General features: G+C 47.9%; 1 protein-coding gene across 1 annotated transcript in view; it reads right to left on the reverse strand.

The window, feature by feature from the left end:
• PRRC2A (proline rich coiled-coil 2A) overlaps positions 1-18,230 on the reverse strand; it is a 42,344-nt gene that overhangs the window by 14,827 nt on the left and 9,287 nt on the right. Inside the window, exons 2-16 of the mRNA XM_053295624.1 lie at positions 13,895-14,061; positions 13,383-13,560; positions 13,182-13,281; positions 12,832-12,904; positions 12,412-12,555; positions 12,097-12,233; positions 11,821-11,900; positions 10,816-10,955; positions 10,582-10,672; positions 8,507-8,723; positions 7,303-7,714; positions 5,290-5,507; positions 4,699-5,050; positions 4,324-4,534; positions 1,353-3,422 (exon numbers count right to left, since the gene is read on the reverse strand). Of these exons, the coding sequence (XP_053151599.1) occupies positions 1,353-3,422; positions 4,324-4,534; positions 4,699-5,050; positions 5,290-5,507; positions 7,303-7,714; positions 8,507-8,723; positions 10,582-10,672; positions 10,816-10,955; positions 11,821-11,900; positions 12,097-12,233; positions 12,412-12,555; positions 12,832-12,904; positions 13,182-13,281; positions 13,383-13,560; positions 13,895-14,006 (4,535 nt within the window). The 5' untranslated portion in view covers positions 14,007-14,061. The remainder of the gene's footprint in view (positions 1-1,352; positions 3,423-4,323; positions 4,535-4,698; positions 5,051-5,289; positions 5,508-7,302; positions 7,715-8,506; positions 8,724-10,581; positions 10,673-10,815; positions 10,956-11,820; positions 11,901-12,096; positions 12,234-12,411; positions 12,556-12,831; positions 12,905-13,181; positions 13,282-13,382; positions 13,561-13,894; positions 14,062-18,230) is intronic.

The raw sequence follows: 18,230 nt of genomic DNA on the forward strand, positions 1-18,230 counted from the left end.
ATTGGTAATTACCTGAAGGGTCATACTCCTCAGTGTTAGGGAGTATATCCTCCCCTCCCTCGTTTGTCTGGTCCTATTTTTTATTTCTGTTTTGTCCTGTCGGGCAGTTTCCTTTCTGGGTAGTCCGTCTGCCTGTGGCATTGTGTTAGTTCTAGGGCAGATCCCTTGGGGTTTCCCCCCTCCCCTCGGCCATTTTAAAATACTTTTCTTTGTTGGCATCTCTTGTCCATTCTAGTTGCATTTAATATGGTGGCTTTTCCCCCTAGAGAGTTTAACTTTGTTGCACCAAAGCGTGTATTTTTTAATGGCTTTGAAGTCTGGAGTCTAAGGGGGTGGATCCTCCAACGGGTCTCCATGTGCTGAAAGCTTATTGGCCCTGTCTCTGGGCAGATGGGAGGAACAACCTGTCAATCTGAGGGTACACTCCTTAACACTGAGAATGACCTTCAGGTAGGTGCCAACACAACATTTTCTCTTGGTCCTTCAGCACTGACTCCGCTTATATCTCCTCCCTCACTTCATCTTGTCTCTCCATGATACTATGATGCCCAGCTATGCTTGGCTGTTTTTTGTGCTACGGCAACTTCCCAACTGCATTACTGCAATATGCTCTAAGCCGCTGCCTTTGAAAGTATCCAGAAACCCCTACTGCTGCTGCCTGCCTGCTGACAGGTTTGTGTCAGCACATTTCATCTCTCCCTTACATTGAAACATCCGCACTGATGGCCAATTCATTTCTGGGCCCAATCCAAAGGGCTAGTTCTGATCTTCTCCAAGAAGCCTGTGATGTCACTTGTTTCTACCCCACATTTATTTCATTGTAGAGCTCAACGTGGTGCACATAGGGTTCCCAAGCGATCACTTGTCCAAGCACTGACCAAAGCTGGACCTGATTAGAACCTGAGCAAGGTGAGGCAGGCATCTGGACCATGCCCCTGGGATCCTTGTGTTTCTACTTCTGAGGAAAAAAGGTGCCTAAAATTTTCACCATGCACAGGCTCAGGCAAAAAAAGCAAACCAGGGACATACTGTAAAATTTTGCTGCAGGTTCATACTTGTGTTTTATTTTAACTTACCTTTGTACGCTGCTTTTTTTTTTTTAAATTAAAAAGAGATACAGAAAAATTTAAGAGTAACTGCTCACCTGAACCACCCCCCACCCCCCACCCCACTTCCAATGGTCATTTTACTGAATCTCTCTGCTGCCTGCCAATTCTCATCCCTTCTACTGGCCAGTCCCAAGGTGATCCAAACAATCTAGCGAAGTGCATCCATGGAACTCCCTCTTTTCAGTGTCAGATTTCACCCCTCTCTCATCTACCCCTCTTTAGCTCCGCACTCCCAGAACTAACCTGCGGTTTTTGGGAGAGGGCCAGCTCCTCTTGTCACCTCCGCTGCGCCCACCGCCAGGCCCGCCACGGCCAGCTTTGCCTCCTCCGCCTGGGCCAGGGTTGGATCGCCGGTTCTGCCGGTCCATGCCAGGCCGCTGACTGGAGAAGCTGCGCTTGGACATCTCCTTCCGCTGGGCTAAGCTGAGCTCATTGTTGGAGGGCCGCCCACCCATGGAAGGTGCCCCAGAACACCCACCCTTCAGGAAGGCACTGGGTGGAGGCCCTCCAGGCGCTGGCTCCTTCTCACCACCACCCCGGCGCTCCGTGAAGTCACTGCTTTCGGAAGCAGTCTCCCACTCCTCATTAGCCTGGTCTGAGTTCTGGTTGGACAAGTCAGGAGATTTTGTGCCAGCCACACGCCGGGCAGTTGATTCCTCAGGGAGTGGGGCAGAAGGCGCTGGGGAGAAGGGCAGGCTGGCCCTCTGCTCGCCATTGAGCCGGGCCGCATTCTCTCGCTCTTGTTTAAGTCTTCGGAATCGGGGTGGCTTGTCCTGCTGCTGTGAACGGCCGTGGCGCCGGCGGCGGGGTGGCCTGTCAAAACCACGGTCTGGGGCAGGGCCAATAGGCTGCTGTTTTGGGGGTACCTGGAAGCCACCGGATTCTTCTGGAACTACTGTTGGGGGTCCTGGAAGTGCCTTCTCCTTGCCTGAAGACTCCAGAACTGCCTCTTGCTGCTTCTCGGGCTTCTTGTTGGGCTGAGGCTTGGATGGTGGGCTCCAGCCTCCAGGGGGTGCACGGCCACCTCCTCTGCCCCTGCGTGAGGGGACACCACGGGGCGTGAAGACGCGCCCACCGCGGGTGCCAGGATCTGAGAGACGTGGGGGCATCCTGTCAGCAAATCGAGGCAAGCCAGGGGGCTGGGAAGAAGGTGCAGATGCAGAAGTCACTGGAGCACCTCGGTTGCGCTGGTTGGGTGCTGGCTCTTTGGTCACCTCCTTGTCTGAATGAGCCACATCGCTGGCACTCTCGTGTGTCTCGCTTCCTGTTTCAGAGCCCCGCTGGCGCCGTCGTTTGGGGATCTCTTCATACTCTGAACCCTCGCTACGAGTCTCACTGGTGTTGCGGGGCCGGAAGGTAGAGCCTGGCCCAGCAGTTTTTCCAGCGCCATCATCCAGCCGGTAGAAAGGTTCACGATAGCTGCGGAACTCCCGACTTCTTCCACGACCACCTCGCCCACGCCCACTATAGGCACCCCGGAAGCCTCGTCCTCGGGCAAAGTACTCCCCTCGCCCCCTGGCCCGACCACGGCCAGCGTAACCACCACGTTCGTACGGGCCTTCCCGACGGCGGCGGCTTGGTGACAGTGTCCCCTGTTGCTGCTCTTTGGGAGGCATCACTGTTCCACCATTGATCACTGGCTTAGCCTTGTTCTCTTTGCCTGGTTTGGGGGAGTCTTTAGGGGGTTCAGGCTTACTGCTCCCTGGCTCTCCACCCTCCTTGGTCTTCCCGCCAGTACGCATCTCCTCACTTTCATCTTTTGTTTCCTTAGGGGGTGGCGGTTTCTTGATGGGCCCAGCTCGCCGTGGGGCCTTGTCCCCAGCAAGCTCCTCAGTCCTACGGCTGCTGCCAGGACGGGGACCCCAGCGCGTCTCTGTCTTGGACTCCCGCCGCGGCTGCTTGTGGAAGTCATGCTGCTGCCGTGGTGGTTTCTCCACCCGTCGCAGTACCTCCTCTTTGACTGGAGCATCCTCTTTAGGTTGCTCCAAGTGAGACTTTTTAGGTACTATTGGCCGACTGATTGGAGGCTCAACTGATTTGACCTCCTCTGGGGGATCACGGTGCAGCAACTGTGGCTCCTCCTCACTTTTGCGGGGTGGCTGGATTTGGGGGTCAGGGCGCCCATTTCTGCTCACCTCTGTTGGTGCTGTCAGAGCCACATTAGCTTGCCAGGGAGCCCCTGGCCGTGGTGGCTCATCCACTGGAAAGCGGTGCAGGGGGGCCGGATTGCCATTCTCCGAGAAACCCTGGTAATTCCCCATATAGGGCTGAGGGGTGACTGCCTCACGCAGACGAACTGGAGGTGTCTCACTCCTGGGAAAGACAAGAGTGGAGAGGGGATAATGATAGCAAATAACCTCTATTCTACTCAGATATTTATTATTTATTTAACACATTTGTATACCACCCAAAATGCAAGTCATCAACCCATTGAATAGAGAATATCTGCGGGTTGGGAACTGGTGGCTCCTGGCCAAATCTGGTCCAGAGTGGTGCTGACTAGTAACCTCTAGGGCACAAGAGCCCTGGCTGCCAATATGTTTCCGGGCAAAATACAAAGTGCTGGTTATTACATATGAAGCCCTTAACAGCTTGGGCCCAGCATACTTAAGAGAATGCCTTCTTTGTCATGAACCCTGCTGCCTACTACAATCTTCTGGAAAGGTCTGGTTATGATTGCTGCCGGCTCGTTTAGTGGCAACTCGGGACCGGGCTTTCTCTGTGGCTTCCCCGGAATTGGAACATGCTCTCTGTTGAAAGAAGAGCATTTCCTTCTCTGTTTGTTTTCAGGAAGACCCTCAAGATGCACCTGTTCTCACAGGCATTTAATTGGAATTTTAATGTTGTTTTAATGTGTTTTATGAGATTGTTTTAATAGTGTTTTATGATTTTTAGTCTGTTTTTGCTTTTTATATTTTGTACACCACCTAGAGATGTACATATAAGGCAGTATAAAAATATGATAAATAAATAAGAGGTGTACTGATGAGTAGCATATGTGGCAATGGAGACTCAATACCTGGCATCTCTGTAGATGAGACAGGATCTTGGCCCACTGCTCTTCTATCACCGCAAAATCAACTGTTCACCAGGACTCTACTGAATGACTGCGGTTCCAGCAATAAAAAGCGAGCTTTCAAATGCACATAAAATTGCTTCAGTTTGCCTAGAGCTTGTTCCCTTGCCTGGCCAGCTCCCTCCAAAGACCCCTCACCTTAGCCCTTTCTCCTCTTCATCCTGCTGCCGATGGGATGCTGCTTGAGGCCGTGAATCCGCGTTAGATGAGGTGTTAGTGAAGACGTCTCCAGCCCAGGCCAGCTTGGGATCAACTGGTGGGGTGCCGCGCTCTCGAAGGATAGGAGGGTGGCGGTCAAACTGCTCTGAACTGGATCCTCCACTGTCTGATCGCTCACGGGGCAGGAGACCTGAAGGAGAAGGAAGAACAGAATCAGGCCTAACAGCTCCTGATGCCTTCTGTACCCATCCTCTCTGGGCTGGACAGGTAAATATGGGTAGCCCAAGACCACCTGCTTACTAATCAGCACGCAATTGCCGTTAACCTTGTCTGGCCTTCTCTGCCTTGACGTACCAGAGGGATGTACTCCAGGTGGGTAGAAATCCATGGGGGGCCGCCCCTGCATCATGCGTGGGTCCATGTAGGGTGGGATCATCATCCAGCGAGGGTCAAAGTTCATCTGTGGCATTGGGGGAGGTCGTCCAATGGAGCCTGGGTACATGCCTTTGGGTGGAGCCTGCTGCGCTGGAGGCGGGGGTGGGGCTTGCTGCTGCCCTGGTGACCCAGGCTGAGGGTGGACATTGCCCGAGGGGCCCATAGTGGCCAGAGGAGCACCTGCAGCTTGCTGCTGGGCAGAGGAGGCCAACGGTGGCTGAACCTGGTTGTGCTGCTGCTGCCATTGCTGCTGCTGCTTTAATAACTGCTCCTGAAAAGTCAGGGTTTGGGGTGGGGGTGAAGAGAAAAGAGTGAGGTCCCATTCCCTGTGGTACAGCAAGTTACTAGATGAAGGACTGCACGTTGCTCAGGTAGCTGCGAGGACATCAGTGGGTGTCAGAGACTCTAGTCTAAACAGACTCATCATTGCAACTAAACCTTCACTGGTAGCCTCCTCCTCAAAGCAAGCCTCTTGCCCCAAGCCCAGACACCCAGTTCTGTTTCCCATACCTGCTGCTGCCTCTGGAATCGAGGAGGCAAGGACTTCTGGTACTTTGAATAGCCAAGTGTCTGAGCTGGAGGCGGTTGTCGTGCCTGAAGAACTGTCTCCCCCTTGGGCTCTGCCTTGGCTGGAATGGGAGCTGCTGGGAGAGCAGGCCCCGATAAAGCTGGTGGCTCTTCCCTCACTTCTGGCACTTCCTTGGAGGGAGGAGCTAGAGGTGGCTCAGCTGTAGTGAATGGAGAGAGAGAGCGAGAGAGCAAGAGAGAGAGACTTCATGAAGCAACAGACAAGGCTCTGGGTTCACCCACTTTATTCTCTGGGCCCTTAAACCTTATATATACCTCCCCACTCCCCAGATCAGCCACCAAGGCCTTGGATCACATACCTTCAACTACTAGTGAAGCCATGCTAGTGGCACTCTCCCTGTAAATACTAGTGGGGGAGAGCTGTAGCTCAGCAGAAGGTCCTAGGTTTGATCCCTAGTATCGATACATGGTAGGGATGAAAGACCTAATCTGAACCCTGAAGATTCACTGCCAGTCAATGTAAGCAATACTGAGCTAGATGTACTAGTTGTCTGATTTAGTATATGGCAGCTCAACATATTCCCTACTCTAAGAAAGAATGCCAGGCTCCAACCTAGTATGCTTTTCTCAAAAAATCTTCCTGAACACACATACATATTAATGTGCCAGTGGAGAATACCACAGGCAGGCTGTACAGAATTTCATTTTAAATGAAGTTTAGAACTACTGCTGAATTTAAAACATTTTTACTATGTGGTGTTTCAGTTGTTAGAGCCAACACTTCTATTCAGTTTTACAAATTAAGACAGAATTTGGCACAGTGCTGACAGAGGCTCCACCAGTGTTCTAATTTTTTTCATCTGTGCACGGAATGAGTTTTGTTCTGGGCGGCAGTATCAAGGCAGTGTGTGCACATGCATTCAGAGTGGGGCCTTCCTGAGTGGGATCTAAAATTAACTGAGCGGACATCAGAAAGCGTGTGAGTGCTCGCACATGCACACGCCTTAGAGGGAACAGTGAGCTCCACCCCAGCTGAACCCTTCTGGTCATGTTCACACATGGATGTTGTGAGCCACCCTGTGCAGTAGTGTACTGGAGGGACGGGGCACACATCTTTTAAATAAAAAGATAAGTTAAATAGTTTGCTACTCAGTGAGTGCAATATCAAATGATGACCTGCATCAGTGAAACAGGCATATTTAGCAGAGAATCATTAGGTTATGGTTGCTGCTGGCTCGTCTGGTGGTGACTCGGGACCAGGCCTTCTCGGTGGCTGCACCGGGGCTTTGGAATATGCTCCTTGCTGAAATAAGAGCATCTCCTTCTTGGTTTGCTTTTAGGAAGAACCTCAAGACACACCTGCTTTCACAGGCTTTTAACTGAAATTACATTTTATTTTAAACTGTTTATTTTAAACAAAATAGACTCTTTTTAGTGTATTTTGTAGAATTTTAACTGTTTTTACTGTTTTATATTGTGTTTTAAATTCTGTAAGCTGCCTAGAAATGTACGTATCAGCCAGTATTTAAAAATAGATAAATAATTGTGAGACACAAGAAGTGCTGTCCATGCATGTGAACAAGTTTATAATGAGACCAGGCAAACCTATACTCCAAGACCAGGAAACAAAGACCCTTCTCCGGCTGCTCTTCTTTCTGAGAATAGGCAGTTGGCAACTGGAGAGGAGGCCCTTCACATTTTCCCAGAGACATCTTCCCACAGTAAGTTGGCACCTATTTTGTTTTTAGCTGATGCCTAAACATTAGCCACCTTATTCTCCTAAGCTTTCAAAAGAGATATATTTATTGCTGCCTTGCTGCTTGTTTTATGGCTGTGGTTTTGCCTTTGAATTATTATTTTTTAAATAGAACTGCTGTTTCATTTTGTTTATGTGTTATGGTTTTTAACTTTTGTTGTCAGTCACCTTGGAAGTTTCTATGCTGGACAGGCAGGATAGAAATCTTTGAAACAATACAATACAAAGAAATCAATCACCAGTGCTAGCAGAGTCCAAGCTACTCCCGCTGCTGCCGCTACCACCGACAGTACTACGAGGATTGTTAGCCAGAACTGGCTCCTCTTTCTCCCGCTTCTCCTCTGGGAGGACCAGGGCAGCTGGAGGGTTGGAGGGCACTGGGGTGGGAGCTGGTGGAGGAGGAGGAGGGGCGGGAGGCTCTTTGGAAGGCTCTGGCTTCAGGCGCTTGTCAGGGGCGCCAAACTTCTCATCTAGTCGCTTGAGTTTTTCGGCACAGGCAGCTCGCCGCTCTTCCTGCATGCGCCGCTCCTCCTCCTCCCGCCGACGCCGGGCACGCTCCACTGCAGCGGAGATCTCCGATGACGACTGCTTCCGGCGCTGACGCCAAGCCTCATCTTCATCTTCGGGGGGCGGGGGTCGCAGCGGGCGGTCCTAGAGAGAAGAGGCAAACATCTTGGGTCAAAGCTGCCGAGTTAAAGAAAACTCAAGGCCAAAGAATTAAGAGGGCAGCAGAGGCCGCTCCCAGCCACACAACCTTGTCCCCCAGCTAAACAACAGTGGAAATCCAAGCCTAAGAATATTTTGGACACAAACTGTTATATTTACTTGGTACTCCCTGCTTTAACAGATTCTGAATTACCCCTGGCTAATTCAAGCTGCAACCTACAAAGACGGATGTCAGCCTTCTTCAATAACAGGGCAATGTGGGTGCCATGACTCCATGATCTGCACCATGAAAACATGGCATTTTATACGGCGTGCAGAATTTGGCATTCTGAGAATCTAAGAAGAGAACAAGTTACTAGCTCTTAAAGCTGCAAATTCAAATTTTAGTTGTGGTTTAAAACCAGTTAAACAGAAGCTCCAGGCTTGGGTGAGCCGGGTATTAACAGCGATGAGCCGCGAGTGTGTGGGCTTGGGTGGGTTAGAAGGTGCGCTCACAATCCCAAACCATAGCCTTTTGACCCTGACCTGCCCCAGAATCTTAGGAATGATGGTTCTAAGGATATGTTTTCTGTAAGCGACACATTTTCCAGACCTGGCAAGTTTCAACGAGACAAGGCAGTATGCTTCTTCACTTTGCCTGGAGACCAGCCTCTCCCAATTTACTGCTCTGTCCCTTGGCTTAACGGCAGGAGCCCAGTTCTCCATGCTTCAGCTCACTAGGTTTTTCTTGAATGGCAGCTGCCACCCCAAGGTGCTGCCAAGCCCATGCAGACTCACTGGGAAGTCGTTGGGTTGTCCCCAGTTGCCCCGGTTGGGCGGCGGCGGCGGCGGCCGGATTGCAGGGGAAGGTGGCGGTGGCTCTTTGGTGCCCTCTGGGGGACGAGAGTTTTCAGGCCACGCTGTCTTCACAAGAGGTTGATCCTCTTTTGGGGTTCCAGCCTTCTTTGTGTCCGTACCTGATGACTGGCTTTCAGGGCCAGAGGCCTCGTCATTGCTTGTGGAACAAGGTGGAGGAAGAGAAAAGATGTCAAAAAGGTTACTGAGATCCTGCACCTACTGCTCAGAGTTGGAGTGACAAAAGACGGATGAATGTGGATCTGGCTCAAACACCCTTTAGGTGCAGCTGTGTGGAAGGCATTTTGTGAGGTAATCCCTCTCATTATGTATTTATTCAATTTACATACTGCCTGATTCCAAAGACTCTAGGTGGTTCACAAAAATAAACAAAAACAAAACAGCTATTAAAATAATTTAAAACATTCAAAACCCACTAAAAGCCATGTTTAAAAAGCACGTCTTAATGGCTCTTTTAAAGGCTGGTAAAGATAACCCTCGAATGTCTATAGGGAGCGCATTCCACAGCCCAGGAGCAAGGAGAAAAGGCCTGCTCCCAAGTCACTGCTAGATGAGCTGGCAGCATCCAGAGACAAACCTCTCTTGATGAGTGGTGGGGATCATGCAGAAGAAGGGGCTCTCCCAGATAACTCGGTCCTAAGCTGTTTAGGGCTTTAAAAAGGTACAGGGAAACCTAGTTATCCACGGATTTGCATATCTGAGGCCGGGTAAAAGTTACTTGACCTTGGCATATTGGGGGGCGTGGGGAGGAGAAACATGTCAACTTCGTGTATCTGTGGGTCAGAGGTGCCCGGAAATGACCATGGAGGTCATTTCTGGCTGCCATTTTGTTTCTCAGAGCCACAAAATGGCTCCTGTAAAAAAACAAGACAAATAAGGGCGATTTCTGAGCATCTTGAGGCCACAGTGTGATGCAGGAGGAGTAGCAAAGCATGGTGAGGAGCTTCCCCCCTCCCCCAATTTTCACATTTTCCTGCCTACCAGGAACCTAACTCCCAATTCCCCACTGAAACAATGCCTCAATATTTGCCGTTTCCGTATCCACGGTACAACCATGGAATGGAACTCCCATGAATATTGAGGTCCTTCTAAAATTACAGCACTTTGTATTTTGCCCGGAAACCTATTGGCTGCCAAGGCAGTTGCTTTAAGACAGGCATAACGTGGCCTCTCCGATAAACCCTGGAGACCAATCCAGACGCTGAAGTTTGGACCAACTGAAGTCTCCGAACTACATACAAAGGCAGTTCCACAGAGAGCACATTGCAGTAGCCAAGCCTAGGTTACCAGAGAGTGCACCATAGTTCTCAGATCTTTGTCTTTGAGGAATGGACACAGCTGTTGTATCAACCAAAGTTGATAGAAAGCGCTTCTGGCCATAGCCTCAACCTGAGAATCCAGAGTGAGGCCTGAGTCCAGAAGCACTCCCAGGCTATGTACCTGTTCCTTCGGAGAGAGTGCAACCCCAGAACAGGAAGACCTATCACATCCGCCGAAGTACGAATGCTTGCCATGAGTACCTCTGTCTTGGCATTTAGGGACTTTATGGCACTTTGGGTGTCAGATTTGGGTGTCATCAGCATATTGATAACACCCTGCTCCAAATCTTCTGATGATCTCACTTAGCAGTTTCGTGTAGATGTTAAAAAGTATCGGAGATAGTATGGAGCCCTGAGGGAGCCCTCCATACAACAGCTCTCGTTTCAGACAGCAACTATCTCCTAGTGACACCTTCTGGAATCTACCAGAGAGATAGGAAAGGAACCACTGCAGAGCAGTACCACCTATTCCCAAATGATCCAGAAGGATACCATGGTTGATAGTATTGAAAGCCACAGAGAGGCCCAAAAGAACAATCAGAGTGACATGTCGCTCTCCCCACATGGCTGAAAGCGGTTGTCTTAATGGAATCACATGGGTAGGGCTCACTACATGGATCCTTCTCATGGAACTGATACCCTGGATGAAAATTCACAAAAAAAACCCCATGATCTTACCGATTCTCAATGGCTTCTTCATCAGTCTCTTTCCCGTCTTCTTCATCACTGAATTTCAGCTTCTCAGTATAGTCCACTTCTTCATGGGCTCCTGCAGAAAAGTCAGAGGCAGTTTCAGATTGACAGATTTAGCAATGTGGGACTCAACAAACTGTCAAATCAGGAAGCCACAGTTCAAGGCATTATAGTTAAGACTTCATGACTATGTCCCTCCAGTAGGGGCCTGCCAGTTACCTGCCCAGCCTTCATCATTCTCCTGGTCCAACTCATCAAATTCTTTTAGGTCATCCTGCTTGAGGACGGGTGGCCGGCTCACAGGCTCCGACATGCGCAGCGGAGGTTGTGAGGGGCGGGGTCCTGGGAGCCGCTGGAACCTGCAGACATAGCATGGGTGTGGGGGACATTAACAGAAGCTCCATCTCTGCATTGCCCACTACCCAGTCAAAAGATCCCACTTTAACCCACTAGAGCAGGCATCCCCAAACTGCAGCCCTCCAGATGTTGCTGAACTACAACTCCCAGCATCCCTAGACACATTTTTTTGTGGCTGGGTATGCTGGAAGTTGTAGTTCAGCAACATCTGGAGGGCCGCAGTTTGGGGATGCCTGCACTAGAGAGACCAAAGAATCAAGTAGTATGCAGCAGAATCTGCTTGCAGATGTCCTGCCAGTCTTTTCTTCATGGAATCAGGGCAGACAATAAGCAAAACAGTCAACCATGTCAGGTAGGCAGTTCAAGGGTTTTATGGCACACCTAGGTCACATAGTGTGAGTTCTTTGAAATAAGGGTGTCAAATTGCATTCTATGTTCCGCAGTTGTGAAGCCCTTTCTTGTGATGTATGCTGATGGGAAGCAATGGAGTAATTTCTTTATTTTTGTGTATGGGAAGAGAAAGAAAAAAAAGCAAAGACTATTGTCTCTAAGGGTCTCTTCCTTTTCACAGGGCCCATGGTCTGCTTCCTTCTTGCTTTCCATCATGAAAATCACAAGCTGTGCCAATGAAGCAGTCCTTCCTTCACCTTAATTCTACTTGGAGAGGTTGAAACACTGAAAACAATGTCAAAATCTCTATACTGGCCCCTAGTACACTACCACAAGGAAGTCAGGACTTCCAACTCTTGTTCCACAGCCAGCAGGCTCCAGTCTTGTGCCAGCCCCTCTCCCACACTCTAGCCTTCTAGATATTTTCCTACAAAACTTCTAAACATTGTCACCCCCAACCTAACTCCTTGCACTTACCTTTGCGCCTCCGCTGTGGGGTAGCGATAAGGTCCCTGCGGTCCATATGGAGGCGGGAATGGGAGGTACGGGGGATACATCTGCAATGGGGTAGAGGAGGGATTATTGAGGGTTTACCAATCTGCAGCCCACTGCCAACAGATATACATGCTCCCTTCTAATCAATCAAGTACAATTCATTTCCCTTTTCTCTATGCTCATCATACTAATGTGGCCCATTACTCTAAAGCCAATAATTGTCTTTGAAGACAAGCACAACTTCCATAGTGTACTTACAAATGGCGGCATCATCCCCCGGTAGGGAGGGAACTGAGGCGGGACATTGGGTTGCATGCTGACCCCAGCCCGTCCATCCTCAGGCACCAGCTCCCCGTCCGTGCCCCGCCCGCCTCCATCCCGCCAACTGGTTGCGTCTGCAAGAAGTGGGGGGGGGGGGAGAGTGGTGGTGGAAAACAGAAGGGAAAACAATGTTTTAAGGATGAGAAAAGCCTCTTGGATTTCTAGTGACAGTGCAGCCTTCATTTTGGGTGGCAAGGATTCTCCCTTGCCCCAGGGCTGAGATTCAGCTGCCATCAAAGCAACACCACTCACTCTGGGGGCGGAGGTTTGGTCCGGGCCCATACGACGCATCGGTAGTGTCCTTTTCTTTGCCAGCTTTGTCCTGGTCGCCAGCCGCCTGCAGGGTCGGAAATTCCTCGCGAGAGAATCGCGACAGTAGGCTTGATCCCTTTCCACCTTGACAACAGAGAAAGAAATGGTGACACCAACGTTCACTAAGCCTTCGCCCCATGATTACAGATTCAGCAAACTACTAAATGCAAGATGGAAGGGTGATGCAAAGGCCCTCACCATGACAACAAGCAAGTTAATGTGAGATTCTTAAGCCTGATGTAGAATAAATTTCTGACAATGATCCTGGGGGAAACTGCTGATCTTTATGGACTCCTCCCACTCATCTTTTCAAATGTCTTAAGTCTCAGCTCGCATGCAATTAGTCAAGATGCAACTTACCATCTCCTTGCGCTCCATGGGTAACGCTGGCCTGCGCCCAGGACTTTACCCCGCTTGCTACTGTAGGGGGATTCTGAAAGAAAGGCAGAAGGTCAAAACTAAGCAAGAGACCTGCGAGCTGATTTCCCATTACTTTGTTTTGCTGGGCCTGTGACCTTGTGCTATGACTCCAACTGCTATTTTGGCTTGGCTGCTGACTTGGGTCTGTTCTGTGGTTCTCTAGCACTATAGATTAAAAGCCTTATAAAGGGATCTCAACAGTGTTGTTAAGAATCACATCTTTCATTTAAAAAACCTTGTTGATCTAATGCTGAACAGTGAACGATACTGGCTCGAACTCCCAGATTCACCTCGGGGACTGTTGGGGGTCGTTTCGGTTGGTTTGAGGCAGACGTCTGTGAAGCCGGCGGCGACTGCGATTCCGGCGGCTGAGCTGTTGAGGCATCGGTACTGGAGACAAAAGAAAGAGACAGATGAAGAAGCTGTCAGGGCCCACACATAGGTGGGAAACCCCACGGGAGGGCAGTGGGGCCCTTCTGCCTCTCCCTCACCTCTTTGGGTCTGGCTGTTCCTGCTTGCTTGCCCATCCTGTCCCGTCTTTCGGCACTAGTGAGACGTTGGGGTCATTGCCTTTGTTCTCCGCTTTTAAGCTTGGCAGGTTTGCAGGGGGTGGCATGCGCCGAGCAATGGCAACCTTACCGAGACTCTGCAAGCCATGTCGGGGAGTGACTGCAGGGGAGTGAGAAGCAGGGATGAGACACAGACCTAAAGCCCTATTGCCAACCGCCCCCTCCCCCTGCTTCCAATTCCCTTCCTTCTGCCACACAGATTAGTTTTTCTTGCTGACACACTGAATGGCAGCTCCTAACAGCTGCCCAGCCAACTACAGACTGGCAACTTAGGATAATTCAAGTGCGTATGAGGGGGCAGCTGCTCAGGGCGCTGCGAGTGCCATCAGACGGGCATCAGAGACTAAGCAGGTTCATCATAGCAAGTGCCCCCTCCTTTGGGAATTCAACTGAGAAGAAAAACGGGTGGCCTTGTGTACACACACATTCTTTACCTGTGGGTTTCTGGATCTCTAAGGACTTGCCCTTGTATGTATCAAACAGGTTGAGCGATGAATACTTTTTTCCATCCTTCCCCTTTGCTGTTTGCCCCAAACGATCTGACATTGCGCTGTAAGGTCATTGAGTATGATGGTTCCTCCTGGCTCCCCGCGAAACGTGCCTTTGTTGGGTGAGAATGGGACAGAGAATAAGTGCAGGAAAATGCAGTCAGCCTGACCCCATCCTTCCCTACTGAGGAATTGAAACTGATTGAAAATAAAACGGCTAGTATTATAATGCCCTTATACAAAACTATGGTGCGGCCACACCTGGAGTACTGTGTACAGTTCTGGTCACATCTTAAAAAGGACTTTGTTGAACTGGAAAAGGTGCAGAAGAGGGCAACCAAGATGATCAGGGGCCTAGAGCACCTTTCTTATGAGGCAAGGCTACAACACCTGGGGCTTTTTAGTTTAGAAAAAAGACGAATGTGGGGAGACATGATAAAATCATGCATGGTGTGAAGAAAGTGGATAAGAGAAATTCTTCTCCCTCTCCCATAACACTAGAACCAGGGATCATCCCATGAAATTGATGGCCAGGAAATCTGGGACCAACAAATGGGAGTACTTTTTCACACAACACATCATCAACTTGTGGAATTCTCTGCCACGAGATGTGGTGACAGCCAACCACCTGGACGTTTTTAAGAGGGGTTTGGATAACTTCATGGAGGAGAGGTCTATCAACGGCTACTAGTTGGAAGGCTAAAGGCCACCTCCAGCCTCAAAGGCAGGATGCCTCCGAGTACCAGTTGCAGGGGAGTAACAGCAGGAGAGAGGGCATGCCCTCAACTCCTGCCTGTGGCTTCCAGCGGCATCTGGTGGGGCCACTGTGCAAAACAAGATGCTGGACTAGATGGGCCTTGGGCCTGATCCAGCAGGGCTGTTCTTTATGTTCTTAACTGACAGCCACTTCTTTTAAGAGCCAGTTGGCAGCCCAAAGGTGGTAGAGGCACCACATGATCTTGACTAATCAAACAGCTTTCTGTGCTTTTCACATTTGTTTCAGAGCAATATGATCAACTTCAGATATCTGCCACGTTCATCTAGGGAAGGAAGAGCAATAGGTGGGTGAATACTCCATGAACATCTATGTGCAAGAATGATTAGAGCCATTCACAAATTAGGCTGCTAGTCAAAGTACTGTCAGCTGATAGCGTATTATCTGACTATAGATGTTCAGAGTAAAACATTCCACAAGGCCAACAATGCAGGAACCTACACTTTTTTGTGGGGTGGGATGGGACCCTAGCTCACAGGAAGAGCACATGCTTTGAACCTTGGACTTTCAACACACAAACCCTGGCATCTCCAGGTTATATTGGGAGAAACCCCTGGAATGTTGTGGCCACTCAAGTTGACAACACTGAAAGATAGACCAACAATCCTGCTTCAGTTACATCATAGTAGTTTCTGACAGCAAAGGCAGGAGGGCTCATTGCTTCCCTAGCCTACAGGCGTTTGGTTACTCACATACATGTTGTTAGAAATGTACTAAATAAATAAAATATATGCCCCCACTACTTGTAACAATAATATTTTAAAGGGTTAATTTTTTTAAAACTAACTTTTTGCATTGATCCTATAAGCATTTTCTTTAATCTCTAAAGATTTTACTATTGTGCTTAGTTCTAGGCATTCCTGGGGTTAAAAAAACTCCCAAACAAACCACGATCTCTCGAATACAGTTGACATACATTTGTTAGCTATAAATAATAATTAGTCACTAGTAGTTTTATAATTTAATTTGTTTCATAAGAGTTAAGTTGTAACTTGGGATTAATTTTTTAGGTAGATAATAAAAGGTCACTTTTTACAATTCTACTAAATTAGTGTTTTAAACACCTGGCTAATATCTTGCCTGCCAAGCGGCCAAGTATATTTTGATCAGACAAACAGCCACTCCTCTCTATAAATAGAATTAGCAACATCTGTCAGTGATAGTTTGGGATTAAAAGGAGTGCCCCCCGCAACACTCTTATTTAACAGTACTCTTGCTAAACATTTACAGCACTTTGTTAAAACACTCCCTTCAAGCCCATGCACAGAACAGAGGAATCAGACAGGCCTGCATTTTAAAATGTTACTGGAGGCTACTTTACAGACTCAAAGGGGAGAGACTAAAACTGACAGGATTCAGCAGCATCAAAGCAAACTGACGGCCGAAATGCATATAAGCTAAATTAGCTCCTCCTTGCAGTTCTAAATTATTATGCATATCTCCTTTATTTTAGGACATCACTTTTCAGCACAACTTCCTAAAGTGATGTTACCATGTAAACACTGCTCCCCCTACACCCAATATATAGGCCACAATGTCTTAGAGCAGCACAACACACATAGAAACAGCAAAGGACAATCAAACATATAAAAATATATAGTACATCATTTTTCCAAGGTGAAGGCCAGTCTTAACAGAATGATTTTCACTAGACTGAAAGCTATCTGGGGGCGGGAGAGATTAAAAACAAAATTCTAAAGTGTAGGTGTCATGACTGAGGAGGCCCAGTCCTGCGTACCCACTGACCGCATTTCTGACAAAGGTTCAACCTGGAGTAGGTCCTCTCAAGATGATCTCATTGGGTAAACAGGATTATGTAGGGGCCATGGTTTTGTGCAACGAATATCACTCATGATATCACAGGTAAGACAGTTCTTATTGTTGGCCTTTGGGCTGAGTATGGAATAAATATCTTGCCTGGTAACTTTATTTCCAGAACCCACAGAATTACCAGGCTGTCTGGTTGCCTTTCAAAACTAACCAACTTTCATTTGGCAAGTTATGAAAAGGGAATGACTGATCATTTATTTTGATGTATTATGAAATGGGAGTTGTTTCCAGTAGATGGGACTTGGGATATAGAATGGAATATATGGTTGTGGAGGGGGGAGCTGTCCTAGAGTATGAAAGGGGGCTATCTTAAGGTGCTTTCTCAATTATAACGGATAGATTTAAGCCACAGACTAAAAATGAAAACTTTGGGTTTTTATCACAACAGCAACCTCTCTTATCCTCCAGCCTTTTTCCTGAACAAGCACGTATACTATAACATATTTACCCCTGCTAACAGAGCAAAGAGGCACCTTTTATAGTAGCATTCTCATGTATTTAGCAGAGAGAGAAGGACTGTGATTGTTCAGCCTCAGCACAGCATCCCTCCAGTGGTTGTTACTGGAGGAGTCTCCCTTGTGCTTCTTTTAGAGTGTGTGCCCTTTGAGAACCATCTTATTTCTTTATCTATATAAACCATTTTGAGAACTTGTTTTGGCTAAAAAGTGGTATATAAATATTTGAAATAATTAATAAGTGATTTGCAAATCAACAAAGCCTATACTATCTGCCTATGATTTCTGGTTATGCAGCTCACATACCTTTGGTGCTACACAATTAGATATGAGAGCAGCAATGGTGAAATTAATTGATTTGTTAATTCTGCATTCACCTGCAAGGATGCCAGCCTTTGAGAAGGTGTTAACAAGTTAACCTGATCTGCCATACTTTTAATAATTGGAGGAAGCCCTTGTAGATGGCATTTCATATGCTGCACTTGATATTCTATTATCCTGGTTTTAGGAACTCATTTTATGATATTTATCACAATCAAATCCATGCTATATGAATTTAATTGTGATTTTTAAATTTTTAAACTACCCACACTGGGACTTTCATGAAAGGTGGGATATAAATGGAAAACCAAAACCAGGCAAGACCATTTAAACTTCAAGATTAGGATTACAATCCAGTAAAGACAACAACAAATATTTATATACCGCTTTTCAACAAAAGTTTCCAAAGCGGTTTACAGAGAGAAATAATAAATAAGATGGCTCCCTGTCCCCAAAGGGCTCACAATCTAAAAAGAAACACAAGACATACACCAGCAACAGTCACTGGAAGTACTGTGTTGGGGGTGTATAGGGGCAGTTACTCTCCCCTCTGCTAAATAAAGAGAATCACCTCATTAAAAAGGTGCCTCTTTGCCCAATTAGCAGGGCTAATTGGCAGACTTAGGCATGCTGGACTGGGAGCCAGAACACTCCAGAAATAAGGCTGGTAATTACTGGGCATTTACCAGCATTTCTCCATCAGATGGAAAGCAAATGTCCAAACCACTAGACTCATACATATTAATGGTATGCCATGATAATATATGACCTATTAATACCAATTGCCTCAGAAGTAGAATATTTTCTACCATAACCTCTCTTTTACACAGAAAATCAGATTTGAATTCAGTGTGTTAAATAATTAAGTGTTTTAATAGGTTTGTGCAGAATTTAAAATTTT

The sequence above is a fragment of the Hemicordylus capensis genome, chromosome 2, assembly GCF_027244095.1.
Source record: "Hemicordylus capensis ecotype Gifberg chromosome 2, rHemCap1.1.pri, whole genome shotgun sequence".
Lineage (NCBI taxonomy): Eukaryota > Metazoa > Chordata > Lepidosauria > Squamata > Cordylidae > Hemicordylus > Hemicordylus capensis.